The 20,086-nt window shown below is 36.2% G+C and overlaps 1 protein-coding gene across 3 annotated transcripts; it reads left to right on the top strand.

The window, feature by feature from the left end:
- Positions 1–7,858: 7,858 nt before the first annotated feature.
- On the top strand, positions 7,859–17,439 carry LOC110453024 (trissin receptor-like). 3 transcript variants are annotated; one of them, XM_021501835.1, is made up of 8 exons: positions 7,859–9,074; positions 10,659–10,811; positions 11,071–11,579; positions 13,478–13,911; positions 14,472–14,573; positions 14,989–15,154; positions 15,589–15,613; positions 16,956–17,439. In XM_021501835.1, the coding sequence occupies exons 3-8, from the start codon at positions 11,210–11,212 to the stop codon at positions 16,987–16,989; spliced, it is 1,131 nt and encodes a 376-aa protein (XP_021357510.1). In that variant the 5' UTR covers positions 7,859–9,074; positions 10,659–10,811; positions 11,071–11,209; the 3' UTR covers positions 16,990–17,439. The 3 variants fall into 3 exon arrangements, with proteins under 3 accessions (XP_021357510.1, XP_021357508.1, XP_021357509.1); XM_021501833.1 differs by lacking the exon at positions 15,589–15,613 and having other exon boundaries at positions 7,861–9,074; XM_021501834.1 differs by lacking the exons at positions 10,659–10,811; positions 15,589–15,613 and having other exon boundaries at positions 7,861–9,074.
- The last annotated feature ends 2,647 nt before the right edge of the window (positions 17,440–20,086 follow it).

Below are 20,086 nucleotides of genomic sequence, written 5' to 3'. Positions count from 1 at the left end.
AGAAAGTCTTCGTACTGCAGATTGTCTAAATAGACAAATAATGGTGTAGTGACTCTGTTACGAGTTCCGGAATTCCGGCTCCGCGCCGGTTCGCAGCAGGCTTTTATTTTAGTTACCTTGTTATGATTTCCGTGGTAGTCCATGCACAAATTTGTTCAGGCAATTTTAGGGATTCCAGCCCCCCACAGGAGTAAGTTTTTGATAGATTTTGTGTAAATCATGTAAATGAGTTATCGTTAATTGATTACTTTCATGTCAGCGTCGTAGTATTTTTAATAGTGATAGAATTCTCGTTTTTCTGTGCGCGTTGTTGACTTACTTTCCGTTTTAACAAAGCGTAACATGGTAAAAGTATAAACTGTGTGTATAGTGTATTAAGCTGATAGTTTCTGTTCGGATTACATATACTCTAAATATATAAGTGATACAGTCGATTAAGATCGTGCATATGCGGACATTTTGTGACTTTGGTTAACATTTATGTCATTTAATCATTCTGTCATTTAATTACGGTGAAAGCTGTGAACATTGTGTTTAGTGTGTCATTGTTTTTGTTTTGTAGTTTTAACCCTCTCCGGGGGTTTTGAATGGAATAAAGAGTGCTGAAATATCGGCAGTCTCTTGACTTCACAAATGGTATGCCATATTTATCTATAATCAGTGTCTTGTAGACGTCATGAAGGTCAGCTGTAGCCCGACAAATAGTCACATAATGTAAAATAGCATCTATGTACAGTACGTTACATAATTTACACTGTTGCTCTATCCATTGAGGGGAACACGTCACACAAACTTGACAATTTTAAGGTCCTCCGTAGTTTTAGGTGTTTTCAACAGAATGTATGGAGACGTATACGTACTATGAATGTCGCTACATTCGGGAGAGAGTCCTCCATTGTTTTAATAGAGTAATTTACAGTCCGTTTCCATATCACTTTTGAGGGAAAATTGACATTTGTTATGTACCCTTGAAGGAATTGTTGTAAATTGTTAGTTTCCGGAAGCATTGAGTTCTTTTTGCAATTGTGTGCTGTAGGACGTTAATGCGCTGTAGATCAGTTTTAGTAATTTTAGACCAAAACTCGGAACCGTAAAGAACACTTGGGATTACGACTTTCTTGTATAATTCCGTTGTTTTTAAAGGATTGGTCCATTCACAAACCTGTCCAAATTTGGTTATTAGATTAAAACAGTTCCTGCCTTTATTACACCCGTTTTCTATAGCTAACGTACCTTTGAGATAGGTGGAGATAATAACACCTGCATGGCTATATGAGTCCGAGGTTTGTAGGTTATTCTCCATGATTGACCATTTGAAGTCGTTATTCCGTTTATGGCTATCACCGAAAACAAGAACAGTGCTTTTGTCCGCATTGTACGTGAACTTCCATGTTTTCGCATATTTTGTGCAGATGTCTAGTAGCATTTGCAAGGCTGACGGACTGGTTGCAATCAAGGCAATGTCGTCTGCAAGGTTACTACAATTTGTGTCGTAAATCTTGGCTCCAACTCGGCTATGTTCCACTTCTAAGAGAAGGTCATTTATGACGACAAGATATAAAAAGCTGGAGATCACTCCTCCTTGTCTAATCCCAGATTTGACCGGCAGCCATCTTGATCTTGTACCGTGTGTCATAACTGTGCTATATATATCAATATATGAATTATTAATTAAAGTTAGGATTTTCCCTCGCACACTCAACTTGAATAGCTTTTGCATAAGGCCGTGATGCCACACAGTGTCAAATGCCTTTCGCGTGTCTAGGAATGCCCCGAATACTTTACTGTTGTTTTCCAAGTTATAGTAAATGGTATCTCGCAAGTTAAACACAGCTGTAGAGCAGCCGAGGTTTCTTTGGAATCCTTGCTGTTGTTTACAAAGAGGGTTTGCGATACACGACAACCAGCTCTAGATTCTATTGCTTATGAGTTTTTCTAATAGTTTGTAGATTGCCGGAAGTAATGTAATCGGGCGGTAATTATCTGGATTATTTTTGGGCTTGTGTCCTCCTTTATAAATTGCAATGACAATGCCACATTTCCACGTCTTTGGTATATATCCTTTGTCTAACATTGCGTTAAAAAGTTTCAGAATACAAAGAAACAGCTGACGATCCCCATAACGCAAATGTTCGTTACAGATATTGTCAACTCCAGGAGCTTTGATTAGTTTCAGGTCCTTGATGGCATTTATCACTTCATCAAGTGTAAACTTGTTATTATGAATATCGGAGTTTTCCAAGACTGTGTTATCACGTGTTAGAGATGATTCGTCAGAATCAGGTTGAGTGTATATCTGTTCAAAGTAGTTTGCGAAAGCTCCACAGATATCGTTGGGGTTCCGGAGGGAGTTTCCGTTATAAACTAATTCGGGGCATGGATCAGCTTTTACGGATTTGCGTCTTCTTATAACCTTCCAGATTTGACGAATGTCAACCTCTGCTGTGAGTTCTAATTCTTGTTGACATTCTAGTAAATACGCGCTATATACATGTTCATTAACTTCTCTGAATATTTTCTTTGCGTCCTTGTAAGATTTATAACTCAGATACTGAAGACCGCGAGGACGTCCTTCACTGATCCACAAAACGCGTTTTTGTAAAGCGTTTTTGTGTGCAGACTTTACCTCGAGAGATCCGATAATAAACCTAGGTCCATAGTAGCTAAATTCTCTAGCAGAAAAGATAGAGACAAAGTGTTGAAGGCTGCCCCAAAACTAGCGGGGAAAAGAGAATTCTCTGTATTTGAGCAATTCCCGCCGGAAATAAATGACAGGCGACGTTTACTCTATCCGGTGTTTAAGGAAGCCAAGAGGCATGGAAGGCACGCTCGCCTGCTAGGTGATAAACTCTACATTGACGGTAACCTTTACATCCCACCTCAGCATCATCATCCTAGTCATCCTCCCATAGGCCGAGATCATCCTCCTGATTCTCGCAGAGGACCTGGATGGCACTCATCGGCCCAAGGACGGCAGACAGCCACGCCCCCTAGTGGTCAGCATCAGTTCCGTAATGCTCGTCACGTGCCAAACCCCCGCAATGACAGTCGCCCCATGTAGGGAGACGCGACAAGAGGTCAACCCCGTGACATTGATAAAGACACTATCAAGTTTACTTTCCTTAATGTTTGCGGTATTAAGTCTAAGATACTTTTGCCTGAGTTTGAAGACTTAATCCTAGCACATGACATACTTATTTTTGCAGAGAGCAAGATTGATAATCTGGATCATTTACAACTACCGCCTGACTATGAATATTTTGCTAAATGTAGAACTAATGCATATAAAAAATCTGGTGGTATAGTAATTATTTTTAAGAAAACTCTCAAGTCGATGTTGACTTTTCCTAAAACTTTATCAGAATATGTATTGTGGGTAAATTTTTCAAAACACGTTGTGAACTCTGATCTAGATTTTCTACTGGGATGTGTTTATATACCTCCCGAAAATACTAAGTATGCATCCCCGGAAGCGTTCAATGAAATTGAAAGGGAGATGATAGAATTATCCCATCATGGTAACAAAGTCGCCATAGTCGGAGATTTTAATGCTAAAACCCAAGTTAGAGATGATTTTGTAGAACCAGATGATAACTTCATTCGTTCATTAAACTTAGATGAAAATGATGAGCTATACTCATATCTCTATGATATTGAAAAGTTGAAATTATATAATGTTCCTCTGCGAAGGGCTAGTCAATGTAAAGCTAAAGTTAATAATTATGGCAATAAATTGCTTGACTTCTGCAAGCAAAATAATATGTATATTGCCAATGGTCGGATTGGAAATGATGCACAAATAGGTAAAACTACATGTAGTGATGTCAGCGTTATAGATTATCTATTGCTGTCGTCAGATATGTTTCGGTATACAACAGATTTTGAAATCAAAGTTTTTGACCCACTCATATCAGATGTCCACTGTAGACTTGTATTTAGCCTTTGTAAATTAACTGATGAATGTATATATAATACCGAATGTCATGAAAATCGATATACAAAGTGGAAATCCTGTAAAGAACAAGATTTTGTAAAACATATACTAGATGATGAAAGAGGTAATCTCCATAGAATTAATGATAAATTAAATGAATTATTAAATAAACAACACGACAATGTAACCAATAACGAAATTAATGACATTGTAAACTCAATTAGTGAATTGTTCAAAGGCTCTGCTAAGCAGGTTTTTGGTAGTAACAATGCTTACAGGAAACGGAGGTTGAGATGTGATAATAAACCTTGGTTTAATAGGGAATGCCACTTAAACAGAGTTGAATTTAATAAAGCCAAGGCCTTATTTCACAAAGTAAATAATCCTATAAATAAAACTAATCTCAATAGAGCTAGTAAAGTTTATAGAAAAACATTGAATAAAAATTACAGAAATTATCAGGAGAAATTGTCAAGCGAGTTAAGAAATACTGCTAGAATGGATTCAAAAAAATTCTGGAATATTTTGAATAAATGTGACGGATCTGTAAAGAAAGGTAATGCTGATATATGTATTACTGAATTATATGAATACTTTAAGGATCTGAACAAGTCTGTTTATGATGATGACGATTTTGAGCTGGAAAATCCTGATAATAGTATTTTTGATGATTATCTGAATGGTGAAATTACCACTGATGAAATTAAATTTTCTTTAATCAATTTGAAGAATAGTAAAGCCTCTGGTATAGATCAAATCCTAAATGAATATCTAAAAAGTACAATGGATGTATTTTTACCAATTTATCAAAAAATATTTAACCTTATTCTGAATACTGCGTCTATACCAGATGTGTGGAAGATCGGTATTATAAAACCAGTATATAAAAACAAAGGCGATCCAAAAGATCCGGATAATTATAGAGCGATCACTTTAGTCTCGTGCCTTGGCAAAGTTTTCACTTCGGTTATTAATAATCGTTTAAATAAAATTTCTGACGAATTTGACCTGATAAGCAGTGCACAAGCTGGGTTTAGAAAGGGTCATTCTACAACCGATAACATGTTTGTATTGTATTCTTTAATCTCAATATATTTTTCATTAGGAAAAAAACTTTATTGTACGTTCATCGATTTTAGTAAGGCGTTCGATTCTGTATGGAGAGTTGGTCTGTGGAAAAAGCTCCAAAAAAGCAACATTACTGGAAAAATTTTCAATATTATTTATAAGCTATATGATAAAACCAAATCATGTGTTAAAAATGGATGTGAACAGTCGGATTTGTTCAATTGTGAGATCGGTTTAAAACAGGGCGAAAATTTATCGCCATTTTTGTTTGCAATTTATTTAAATGATTTAGAAACTTATCTTGTTGAAAAAAATGTAAATTGTCTTCAAACAATAGACAAATTATGTATTGATAACATTGGAGTGTATCTCAAACTATTCATTATCTTATATGCCGATGATACTGTCCTGTTTTCAGAAACACCAGATGGTTTACAGTTAGCTTTAAATGAATTTGAACAATACTGTAATACTTGGAAGTTAACTATCAATTCAGGAAAAACTAAAATTGTCATCTTTTCAAAAAGAAAATGTGCAAGAACTCCCCATTTTACATTATGTAACGTAGAATTAGAAATACTGGAAGGGTATACCTATCTAGGATTATTCTTTAATTTTAGTTGTAGCTTCTTTAAAGCAAGGAAAAAAATTGTTGAACAAGCACAGAAATCAGTGTTTGCTGTCTATAAGAAATTGAGAAACATATCTTTACCAGTTGATCTACAATTGAAGATATTTGATTCATTAATTATGCCAGTTCTTCTCTATTCATCAGAAATATGGGGTTTTGAAAACACAAATATTATAGAAAAAATCCATCTTCAATTTTGTAAATATATACTAAATGTAAGAAAAAGTACACCAAATTTCATTGTTTATGGTGAGCTTGGAAGATACCCACTAGACATCGAAATTAAATGTAGAATAATAGTATTCTGGCATAAGTTGATTACCTCTAGTAAGTTATCAAGTACTATTTATAAGCTTATGTATACATTACATGAAAATGGAACTATGTTATTTAAATGGCTCGCATATGTTAAAGATATTTTTTCTCAAACTGGCCTGAACTATGTGTGGTACTATCAATCTACATGTTCTTTTTCAAAAGACGAAATTAAGAGGCTTGTGAAAAGTAGACTGAAGGATCAATTTATACAGAAATGGTTTGATAATATTCTTAACTCCTCTAGAGGACAAACATATTCAATATTAAAGACAAAGTTTGAACAAGAAAAATATTTAATTAAACTTAATACAAATGATAGGAAAATAATGTGTAAATTCCGTTCTTGCAATATGCATTTACCCATAGAAAAAGGAAGATGGTTAGGTATTCCTCGTCAAGAAAGAACCTGTACATTATGTAATTTGTACATTGGAGATGAATTTCATTACTTATTTATATGTGAAAGTGTTTTAGTTAAATGTCTAAGAGAGAAATATATACCAAAATATTATTTCACTTATCCAAGTCAATTAAAAATGCAAGGATTGTTTAATATATTTAATGTAAAAATTTACACAAAACTTTGTAAATTCATAGAAAAGCTTGAAAAAATATTAACTTAATTTCTGTACTATTTGTGTACTTCTATATGTATCTATGCTATGTACAATGTTGTAATTGTGTACATCACACGCCATGTATCATACTTACTATATGTATGTGACCTCTTGTTACACACGTAAGTGTGTCGGAGTGAATAAATAAAACTTTAACTTAAACTTAGAGACCAGTACTTGAATGATCTCGCTTTATCGGCACGTTAAATGTGCAAATGATCGGGAGATGATCTGACGATATGTCTGTTCCTGAGGTAGTGAATATTTCACAATAATTAGCAGAGTTGTAGGCAAAAGTTTTGTCGGTAAATATATAGTCCAGCATCGTCTGACAGGGAATAAACGTGTATCTGTAGCCTCGACAGCTACTAAGACAGTTTAATTGAACTAAATTAAGGTCCGTGATTACCTTCTTAAGTGCTGCAGATTTGTGTTTTGTCACGGGGTATTGAGGGTTTTCATTTATCCTTGCATTAAAGTCGCCACAAAGAATCACTTTTCCAGACAGCGAATAATAAACATATGCGTCACGCAGTTGTTGAAGTAATAGATCGTAATCCTGTAAATTACTGTCACTTGGCATATACACGCCTAATATTGTGATCATTTCAGTATTATTAGTAATATTACACACATATTTGGAGAGTAATCTCTCATGACAAGCATACAGAACACAGAGAGTATCATATACATGTCTGTATAAGATACACAAACAACATACTGACAGAGACGGGAGGTAACTCCGCGGCAATGTTATCTTGATTGCGTTTACATAAATGCTGATTCAATCTACCAATTATTACTAAGTATAATGCATATCTATTTTACACCATTAGCAACAATACTTATAGTATACAGCGGACAGACATACACACACACACACACACACACGCACACACACAGAAGTATACGTAATAATTACTTTTCAGTGAAGGCATGCTTTTCTTTGCATTCGAAATGATACATGAAATACATATGAAAGGCGTTTAATGATAACATTCGCTTTTAGCCAAAGTATGTTTTTCTTTACTTAACGGCAGAATGCTAAGGTATACATGGTTACAAAACATACCTATTGCATACGTATTTGGAGAGTGATCTCGCATGGCAAGCATACCGAACACAGAAAGTAACAGAAACATGTATGTATAAAATACATCATAAACATAATAGTACACGAAAAATTAACTTAAGTTATATTTAACTTGACAGACACATACTGACAGAGATGCGCCAATGTTACCTTGGATGGGATTACATTAGTATCATGTATATTTTGCAGAACGTTTAGTTCTAATGTAGAGTTTAGTTTGTCGATGCCAAATTAAATATTTCACTGGACTATATGGTCATTAGTGGTACTGAAAAGGAAAAGGAAAAGAATCTAAACTTAGAACTTTCGAGACAGGAACAGTGATTGGAAAGACGCACAATTAAGTACGTACATGTACCATAAGAAAGGAAATACAACTCGTGCTGGTTGTAATGAACTTCCCCTACGATGAGGTTATAAGAGATACATCTTAGTCCGAGGGCTGGTTTTCTCAATTGTATATAGCCCGAGGCTTGTTTCAGCTGCTTAGAGTTTTAAACAAACGGCCTTGGCAATGAACTAATAAACAGTGTTCCTTATCGGTGAGTGTGTCAAAAGAGCTACCAATACTAGTACCGTTCAACACAGGAGACTGATGACTAAGTTTAGGGAGATGTGGATTAGCGACAATTACCGTAAACAGTTCATCATTGATTGAATAGTTCATAAAGAACAGAAGGTAGACCGTTGCAGATGATGTGGAAAATGTAAATTCAGGTGTTCCGCGGGGATCTGTTGTTGGTTTTATATTGTTTGTTGTTTGCTTTAGTACGGCTTTCCCAGATCGTTGCAAACGGATTTATTCTTATTCGCTGAAAACTAACATCTTTCACGTATTAAATCAAATACAACCAAAAGAGGCTCTCGAAAACGTTGAAAAATTGATGCGACAAATAATTTAAAAGACGGTTCTGATACCTCTTGCACATTTGATACTGAAGCTCAGAATAGAAGAAATATAAAGGGTTCCCCTTAGTTTCGTCTGTTACAGTAGATGAGGTAAAATCTTATTGATTGTAGTTGTACTGTTTCACCACACTTCTATGTTACCTTTTGTTGAAGTGATATTATTACCACATACCTAATGTAGCGTTCAAAGATACATTATTTTTACAATAGTTTGTTATCCTTATTATCCATGAAACGCAAAGTTAATTGATGAAGCCTGTGACCTATCAGAACAATCCCAGGTAAAAACAAATATTGACCAGATCGCCGCACCACGTCTCATTACGTACCGCCGGGGGGTGAAGGATTAACACTGTCATCCGCAGCAATCAGTGTTTATTGAGGAAAATTAAGTTAGATGGCCTGCGACGTGATTATAGATCGCCTCGCCTTGGACGAGCTGCTCTGATAAGGCGATACATGATCATGAAGGCGAGAAGATTAAGGAGAGCCACTACCGCACAGGTAAGAATTATCTCATAAAATACCTATCTCAGGTAAAGGTAGGTAGATAACGCCCTCTGTAGGGGCTGCTCATTAAACGACTCGCTGATCCGGCACAAATTTTACGAACTTTCGGTACCTATTGTTGCGTAGCTGACAGCATGTTGACTGTGTCTTATACCGGTTCACACTGTGTCGCGTTTGATCCTGTATATATGTTTTAGGTATGACAGGTATGTCACACGGCAAAGGTAGCGCTTAAAATATCCCGTGTTTTTACTTACGGGGCAGGAAGCGCCAATAACATTCAGTGTCGTTAACGTTACTCACACGCCTATTATGGCCGTGCATTACTTTCTCATTAATACAAAACCGAATTGAACAATCCGTTTTGGTATACACCCCTCTGGGATGTCTCGCAGCAATGGATGTTCAAAAAGTTTTCCCAATGAAAACAAAATTGCCATATGTTACATACATATTGACTAATCAAAATATGAAGGCGATACGCCTACATACATTCTAACTAAAAGTAAGATCAATGTACAACTTTCAATAAGCGCTATCAGCAAACAGTTACACAGTTTTCGTCTGTTTACTAATCACTACAGCAGCTGAATTGTGTGTCGTTGTCCAAGGATTCAATTTCTTCATGCGGCGATGTATTGACTTATCTACAAGACAGACTGTCTTTTTATCTATTTTTCTGTTTTAAATATAATAATTCCGAATATATCAGTATTTTTATGTACTTCAGTACTTTAGGATGTACAAAAATGTAAATTATTAGCAAGCAAGAATAGTTGATAATGTAGAAAATATCAATAACACGAAAGTTTTCGTTGTGTTTGAACTATATATCAGTGATGGTGTTGTGTTTTAAGGTATTGGTATAGTATTTGTCGGTATTACGTAAAATGCACTTCCGGTGATGAATTACGCCAGGTCGTTCGGAATCCATACGCATTTGTATTCATTTACAGAGTAACATTAAAACACATATTTCTGACGAAAACACTCGCTTACTTTTAGACAATCAATGCACTATTTTTAGCATTATCAGACTGGCACATTTTGTTCAGAAAAGCTTTACTAACAACACACTTTGTGAGTAAGCAATGTTGTGGTAAAAAAACATCAAATGTCATTTGGTTAAGTTAAATTTAAGTTTTGATATAAAACAGAAAAAGAAAACGTTTCTACTTGAAAAATGAAATAACTAAAAGGAACGCTTTATCTGTTTAATGATGAAGCAGAATCCCCGATGGCTGAGGAAATATCAACGTCTGATATCCACTTTGACTAAAAACTAAATGTACCGCTAACTCCGAGAACATGTCTGATATCGACTCTGACTAAGCACATGTATTTATTTAGAGATACATTTATTGAAATTGAATTGTTGTTTTATACTCATCATGATTTGAGGCAGGAATATTATGAGGTTATCTTTCACTGTTTATTGTGATATGATCATTTACTTTTGTCGTGAGCCTGTATCATATATTTACCTTCTTCGTTAACACACAAAGGTGATGTACTTTATGCTAGTACGTAATCTTTATGAACACAGTTGTCTGTACGTATTGTATTTAAACATTTAAGACACCAAGTCTAGTTTCCAGACCTGTTTCACCTCTGCTATTGACGTACTTACAAAGATAAGATCTGACCTTGCACGTGACATTGAGATAGTGTTTGATGTAACCGGAACTACTTCTTCGTGTCTTCAGCCGGAACTATGTATAACATGAGAGGGTAGGTAATGTTTTTACATTTAATTGTTAAATTGATATTAAATAAAAAAAGTAATTGTGTGATAATAAACATTGAGATATTATATCAGTTTGATTAAACGATGATAACAATTAAGAAAATTACCATGAATCATTGATGACAGATACAGATGAAATCGCCAACATTTTGCATGTGACACTCGTTAATTCTCTGGCCACCGGAAACAATCACACCATTACTGCTCCAGATTCTATATAATATCGTTCTGTGGTTCTTGCAGGGATTATCTCTGAGAAATGATGGATTAGACAATAACGCCAGACCAGAATGTGTACTGGACTAAACACCGGTTCTTTCAGAGACATCACAGAGTGCTGCAGTCGTTTTTGTTTAGTGTGGAATTCGACCCATACTTAAACATGAGTTTTGCAGGCATTGCCAATAGAACATGCGTTCCTGGAGATCCCGTACAACCGTCGGCACTTCTGCTTTCCATGCTGAAGTATGTGGACGCGCCACCTCTTCCTGTTAAACCAACATGGGAAATAACCCTCAAGATCCTTTTCTATGCCTTATCCTTCGTGGTGGACGTGGTAGGCAATGTCATAGTGGTAATCATAATATACCTGAACAAACGGATGAGGTCTACCACCAACATTCTCATCCTCAACCTAGCCATCTCCGACATTATGGTGGGTCTCTTCTGTATGTGGGTGCATCTCGGGAACCAGATCAGCGCTAACTGGCCATTTGGACCTTTTATCTGTAAAGCCAGCACCTTCACACAGGGTAAGTCACAACAACACCTACATATCAGTAACAATTAGAACTACATAAGTTAATTTAAAAGGTTTGGTTTGGTTTGGTTTAGTACTGTTTCACCTCCTATCAACAGCTATGGTCATTTGAGGACGGCCTCCCCCGTGTGCAAGATGCATGCGTGTAGTGTATGCGTGTGTGTTTTGGAAGGCTGCGATATGTTCGTGTTTGTCTCCTTGTGATAGCGCGGAACTGATGCCGACTTGATAGTGCTACCTCACTGAAACATACTCCCGTCGTCACCCAGTAGGACACCCCACCTGGTCACATTATACTGACAACGGGCGAACCAGTCGTCCCACTCCTAAATTGCTGAGCGTTAAGCAGGAGTAGAAACTACCATTTTTACAGACTCTGGTATGTCTGGGCCAGGGGACAGAACCCAAAGCCTTCCTCACAGGGGCGAACGCTCAACTAAAGGCTAAAAGTGAGGCATTGCCAAGGGAGACATTAAAAAGAATAAAGTTGTTTAGAAAGAAGAGAAAAGATAGCATTCTAAATTTACTCGCCTCTTACAATCATGCAATGAGGGCAGCAGGTACAATGCTTACGCCCTACCTGCAGGGACCATCTAGAGTAAAACATCTGTCTATCATGAAACATCCGATAGTTTAGACAAGGGAAAGAGGTTATGTTTGTAGCGTGTATTACAAGTAAGTTTTAATACTGTTTGAGCATTGTTCTGTTCAAAAGAGGTAACTAAGGAATCGGAAGTATTTTTTTTTCTTTGGTCCATACCTACCTTTCTGATGTGCATCAATTAGTAAATATTAAGGTTTTTTTTCGTATTTATTTTTTAATGCAGGAGTGTTTCAGGAATCCAATCAGGTCCATACTTCTTGTATTTAAATAATATTACTGATCTTATAACAAGTAAAACGTTTTGCTGACGACATCAGTACATTGTAGCTGATGATGATAATCTTATTTTTTGGCTATAACCCATATCAATTTGTTCAATTCCATGCTTATGATCTAGATAATATAAGTGAATGGGCAAAACAATGGGACATTAATATCATTCCTATTAAGACAACGATGTTATTTCAGGAATAAGACCATCTGTACAGCCATTTTATCTTCACAAAATATCATCTCATATACGTTTAGGAGTTACTTAAACATATATTATATACTGAATGTACATGGGGATTGTGGACCTAGCATACGCTAGAATAAATACGCAACGTTGCTTAAGTTATAATTAGAATAAAGCAAAGCTTATGAAAGTATACGACCCCTACTAGAACATGCTGTTGGATGTTGTTGGAAATATTTTGTCCAGCCCAATTAGTTAATTAAACTCTATCCAACAGCAAGAATTATAACTGAACAGAGATGAGTACATTACATAATATGTTAACTTTTATACTGAATGTATCACCAATTAATTTTAATGTGTAAAATAACACATAGGCTCTTTTAATATCATTGATGCCAATACGTATCTTCTGTATAGAAATCGATTATTTAATCCATCAGATCAAATAACTACTACACTGTACAATGTACTGTGTTTTCTTTCCAACAATGTTTCGAGTCTTTGCAACTTCAAAATGGATGTATCAATTAAAACTTTGACCATTATGTTGTTCATTCAAATGAAAATGCCCTGTGTACTGGTACATATAGTCCCAACCAGACTATCCCCTGTGTGCTGGTACATATAGTTCCCAATCAGACTATTTCACGTGTTGTCTCAAACGTCCTCCGTTTTCAGCACAAGAAGCAATACTCAAAAATTAACTTAAAATGATTCGAAGCCATATTCCTTTTCTCACTAACTTAATGTTTGTATAATGTGTAACGAGGATGTATTTTTTGATTTATCATTATTTTTTCATGAGGATGTAAATGCTTTGTTTCAGTTTTTGCCGTAACCTCGAGTGTACTTACACTGACCGTGATTTCAATAGAACGGTTCTTCGCCATAGTGTTCCCGTTGAAGGGTAAGATGTCACAGTGCGTCATGGGACTGTCCATAGCGGTTTCGTGGCTCGTCTCCGCTGCAATCGCAGCACCGCAACTCTTCGTGCGTAAAGTCATCAGATACGAATTCAAGAATAGAGACGAGGTTTTCTGTACCGAAATTTGGCCCAAATTTTATAAGAACGCGGCATGCATATCGCACGAACCAGGGAAGGTGATTTACTACACGATCGAGGGCATAGTTATGTATGTGATTCCCGTAATCATCATGATTGGCGCTTACACCGTCATTGCGCTCAAACTGATGCTGAGGAAGGCGCCTGGTAACAGTTTGCGCTCAACCTCATCTTCACAGGACAGGACGCGCAAAAAGGTCAGTTCCCAACTTCGCTCTGTAAGTGCATTTAGATGTAACATATTTAACATGTTACATAACCAACAAGTCTCCAAACTCTTGTCCTAGCTTAGCTTGTCTAAGGAGCTGTCCTCCTTTAATGATATGAATATTCTTAACTATATTTTGCATTTATGCGTCCTTTAGTCAGATAAGGATTTTTCTTTTGCAATTGATAAAAGCCGGTTAGACATACAGAAGTATTGATCTCATTTAGGATGAATCTATTTTAAAAGGTATAGTTGTGCCAGTCAAACAAGCGGAAAAGACACTAATGCATCTAAATTCATGTTAACAACACTTTGTTGTCTTGTGTATTGGCTCTCTCTGTACTTACATTTCACTACCTTTAACGTACATCCAGAGTCAGGTGAAATACACATTTAGCGTACTAGTGTGTCATTATTCAATTCTGTCGGCTAATCATGAAAGGCTATACAACGATTAGAGGTGCCTGTTAGCCGTGTTGTACATCACACAGAGGCTCCCTTTCCATGAATCACTCTGTCATCCATACTCACCTGTTATGTTGTGTCCAGGTAATCAAGATGTTGGTTGCCGTGTTGGTGGTGTTCGTGTTGTGCTGGACGCCGCAGCAGTACTTCCTTCTTTGGGAAGTGTTTAGGTCCCACACCACCAAGGTAACGTAAACGTCGTGTACTGGTAGTACGCTACATAGACATCAAAGATAACTTTATGGTAACGCCCCTCAAATAAAATTAACTAATTGGCACGCCTCCTTTTGGAATACAAGACATGTATAACTGTCAAATTTAAATACGAACGAAGATTGTGAGGAAATCTGTTTGATCTTCCGTTGTTAAATCCTTTGTTGAACAGGGCCAAGATAGAGAAATTAGATCAAATACTTTTACACAAAAAAAAAAGATTGAAGATCAAAATTTTTAATGCGTAATCAGAAATATCACGATTTTTTTTTTTTTCATTTACGAAAATAAAGATCGGTTTTGGCATGATTGACTTATACATATACCAAAGAACATTGATATATAAAAACGTGGTAAATTTAATCCATATGTTCCATGTTTGTTGCAGACTTCGAAGTATGTGCCGACCATCAAATATATAGCAGTGTACTTCGCCTACCTGAACAGTGCGATCAATCCTATTCTGTACGCAGGCTTCAACGAGAACTTCCGGCGGGGATTTACGGAGGCATTTAAATGTAGTTTGTGGCGAAAGAGGAACCAGGTGACCCCAGGTATGCTGATTGTGTCACTAATCCATTGTCAATATCTCCATCTGGCTTCATGTTTATTTTAGGTTACTGAGCCGGTGACTACCGACACTGCACAGCTGTAGCTAGGTCAATGCAGTGCAAGGTCAAATGCACGTATTGATATAATGTCAAAACAATGCATCTAATGATCGTTTTATTAGTATAATATTTGTTTTAAGTTATTTTGATTAAAGTGTTTGCTTCTGGTTGAAAACAGCTTTACAATTGCCAAAACATGGATCCAGCGGAAGAAGAATAAACAGCTACTTACCTGTTGAGTACCGTAATAATTCTGTGAACAGTAATCAATCTATATTTCATTGCATATATTTGTGTGTTTTTTTTTCTTTAGTTAAGTGACTGACCTAATGTTATGTTACTTGTATGTATTAATAGTTTTCATTGATTAACGACAGCTGGGAGGCTGAGCTGTAATGCCGAGTAGGTATTGTTATCTTTTACGCTAGTCACGATGCTTTCTGCTTGCATTTGGTGTAAATTATTGACACAGCAGCACACAGCTACACGTAATAGTCCTGGTAAAACTCGTACGAAATTGATAATAGCCTAATGATTATATATTTGTTATTAAACTTGATAAACAATTTTGTTTGTGTGAACAATTTTCAATATATATGTGCATCAAGTGTAGCGCATTGAGTTGCAGGGGCATTGTGTTACAGGGAAGTTGTGTCACAGGGACGTTGTGTTACAGGGACATTGTGTTACAGGGGCATTGTCAGGGGCATTGTGTTACAGGGAAGTTGTGTCACAGGGACGTTGTGTTACAGGGACATTGTGTTACAGGGACATTTTGTTACAGGGACGTTGTGTTAAGTGACATTGTGGTGTTATAACGCGGTCCGCATTTTCTCATCATTGTTCATATCCGCAGAAGTAAAATAATTAAATTAGATAAAACAACGCATGTCGATTTGTTATATTGGTTGTTCAATTTAACTACGATTTATTGAATGTGAAAATGTAGTTTAAATCCCACAGAGGATTCAGACATTCGACTTGTAAAATGCCGTGCTTTATCTTTGTTTGTTTGATTGGTTTTGAATATTTTTAGCCACATATACAAAATGTTATGTACATGACATATCCACTAAATATAAACATAAAACTCAATGACCTGCACAAATATGAATAAAAACCACAGAGTTATTCCCCTTTAAACGTTGGATAACCAGAAAAATGTAAATATATTTGACAATACGTAGATTGTTTTGTCAGCACCGTTTCCAATATTTCCAAGATTGTATTTGTACTCAGACACGTGTAAAATTGTGTGTAACAAGAGGTCATATGTAAGAAACATTTAAAAACAAAACTAATCTTACGAAATGGAGGCATAATAGTATGTTTTGGAATTCCTACTAAAAATAAGGAAACATTCCTTTCATGTTTGTTTTGGTTTGGGTTACAATGCATAGGCTGGAATATATCTCCCCTTAGTTGGACTACATTATCATTATTACAATTGCATATAAAATAGATCTCATTTCTTATCTTACTCATTGTCAAATTCTTTAAATATAAGTAACATTTTCTGCTATCATTATGGCGTTGTTAAAATTCTTGACTTTCCCTTTTTGAAATAAATATAAATTCTTTTACGTATGCTGAAATAACGTGTTTCATGTTCACTTTAAATAAAATGATAACGATGAATTTCTTAAATGATACTCGTATAGTAGACTCATGTATTCTTGTTGATAAAGGTGAACAGTTTCCACGGCGCCCTCAGCATTTTTTCTCTCTCTTTTTCCCCCCACAGGACCGGCCGGGCGCTCTGTTGTTACCGCGTTTGATGGGTCTAAAGCTGGAGACAGCAGTGCAGGGGTGACCCTCAACAGTCACGCCTAGTACGTCACGTGACGGCAGTGCCGGGATGACCCTCAACAGTCACGCCTAGTGACGTCACGTAATAGCAGTGCCGGGGTGACCGTCAACAGTCACGCCTAGTGACGTCACGTAATAGCAGTGCCGGGGTGACCGTCAACAGTCACGCCTAGTGACGCTATATATAACTTTCCACCTACACCCTAGTTGGACCAGTTGTGTCTTTGTTCTTTATCAGAACCCGTGATGGGACACGCCTCTAATCTTCGTGAATAACTGAAATAACTTAGTGAGATAAAATCAATGGATTGTCCAGGACTCTGACCTATCATTGTAGATACAAATGTATTTGTGAGAGTAATGTAACAGTTACAGACACTGACCTGTCAATGTGACACGCCTCGATTTCTGCGGTTACTTGTATCNTGCTAATATTTTATTGAATATGGCAATTTATCATATTCATTAGTTAAACACATACTCTGATTTCTTTTTATACTGATTCCCCCATCCGATGGGTGATCCGTATTTTTTTTAGAAAAAAAAAGGTCCAATTTTTTTTTCGACTCGCTCCGCTCGCCGAAAGATTTGCTTCTACGCCCCCTCTTTCAAATATCCTAGAAACGCCCCTGGTATCATACAACATTGTTTACTATCATGTTTTTAATGTCATATCAAAATTTTACTTTCTACACAAACAATGTACGTATTAAACATGTACATGTAGCAACGTTTCAAGACAAACTGGTCCCTTTGTTCAATATTCTTATTGAAGATATTATATCATAGTTATATTCAAGACATGAAAACATAGGCTTGGTTTAAATGATCTTAGGATTTTTTGTCTCATTTTGACGTTTTTTCTCTCTCTATTTTTTGTTTGTTCAATGCTACAATGTACTCGTATAACATGTACTTACTGTTACCTTTATAATGTCAGTACATCAGATCGTAATGTTTACCTACGTTAAATGTTAAGTACCGACCGATCGGGTCATTTTTTTAAACCATTATCATAAAATAAATATCATTGTCTGCTAGTTAAGGGAAGATAACTCCGACAAGCCTGAACGCTTAACGCATCGGCTAAACGAGCTTATAATGGATCGTATTGTAGGGTGATGATCGGGTGGTATCCTTACCAAAACCTTTATGGTGTAGGATATGTCCCCTACTGGCTAATCTCTTCACACAATAAGTCATATCAACATATTCTGACACTGCTCTTCACGATGTGGCATCATTGTAAGTTAGATTTAGGACATTCCGCTCCTGCACATTGTTGCATACACCATAAGCTCCACCTAAAAAGAAGCCGAGCCATTTATTTTTTGCCTTTTCGTGTTGCAATGTCAATGTCATTCAGTATTTCTGAACTTGCTTTCTTAAGTTACATCTCAAAGAATCAGTGTTTATTTTTCCTAACCGTCAGCGATCGGCCATGACGTCTGGTGTGTATGACGGCGTTTGGACCCTGGCGAAGCACGGGTTTAACTCCCAATATCTTATCAATTAGCTCTGTCTAGATAGAGAATTAATGTCCTAAAATTTAATCCACGTATGGTTGATGAGATAATGAAAAGATATTAAACTTTGTTCATAAGATTTGTTTTTGGTCAATAAACAAGTGTATCAAGAAGTGTTGTCGTTAGCATATATATTGGTAATAAGGACGATACTTAGACATTAGTTGATGTTAATACATGTATGTTCTAACAGCCAGTCGTGACTGCAATCAAGGAAATCACGCCATGCATCAGAAACCCCGAATCATATTCTTACTAAATATGCAATTATCGAAATTTGATCGCAAATGTAAACATCGGGGAAGGTTCGAATTAATTTTCGATTATACATTATTATTAGATTATCGATAAAAAGCATTAAAGGTTATTTATTAACATTCCAAGATATGTAGGTGGATGAAGACTTTATGCCAGCTACTGGTCGCCTCCATGATCTCATTGATGGATTATATTTCAACTAACTTCAGCACTGCAAGAACGTTAAAATGCTTTGAATTTAACCTAGATTTGCACATAAATATATGTAACAGGTGGCATGGCTAGGCAACAAGCAAAATGTCTTACTCTCCTTATACTTTATATACAAAGCTCTTCGTGTAAGCCTTCGGTTCTTACAGTAATTTATATTTGCCAAAGTTAATAGAATTTCTGTTCAAATTACAATAATTACGCTATCGTTTACACTTCGATATTCTCTTGCTTTCTTGCTCTTGCTTTTTTTATTATTAGTATAAACGACATCATATAGAAAACATCAATGCACATATGAAAAAAACGTACTTGAAAAAGAGGTACACAGTTATAAATAATATTTTAGTCAAGCAAATATTAGCTTTGGTGCACATTTTATGTTTTCAATTTTATCAACTGAAACGATAAAAAGAAATTGTTTATTTACTGTAAATACAGAATCACAATTTGTTACAACAACACTACGATACCTTAACTAGATCAGAAGTGGGTTTACTGCACTCTAGACACTCCAGGTCACGGCTACATACAAATGTATATCATAATACAAACCCATGAATCCCTAGCAGGATGGAAACGTATGGTACAGAACGTGTCTTGTAGAATGTTCAACAGTGTATATATTAACACAGTCAGAACACGTGTGCTCTCCTCTCCAAAACAGCATACACGTGGCTTTAATTCACGACAATTATGACTGACCAACTTATCTACAGTCGACGTCTGACAGCGTCTCCTGTTTGTACTATTATCTGTGTAGACATATTTGTAGGTGGGGTCAGTATGCCGTTCTACACTACTACATGTCTGTATTACTTGTATGACTGACACGGCAGCTCATTATTTCGATTTCTAGCTCCGCCCTTTATTTTAAAAAGGTGATACATACAGTATGTGACTGGTACAGTATGTGTTTTTTACAGTATGTGACTGGTGCAGTATATGATGTGTACATTATATGACGTTTACAGTGTGTGACGTGTACAGTATGTGACTGGTACAGTATGTGTTTTTTACAGTATGTGACTGGTGCAGTATATGACGTGTACAGTTTTTGACTGGAGCAGTA

Source organism: Mizuhopecten yessoensis, unplaced genomic scaffold (genome assembly GCF_002113885.1).
Source record: "Mizuhopecten yessoensis strain PY_sf001 unplaced genomic scaffold, ASM211388v2 scaffold7059, whole genome shotgun sequence".
NCBI lineage: Eukaryota > Metazoa > Mollusca > Bivalvia > Pectinida > Pectinidae > Mizuhopecten > Mizuhopecten yessoensis.
This window is presented reverse-complemented; position numbering and strand designations above follow the sequence as displayed.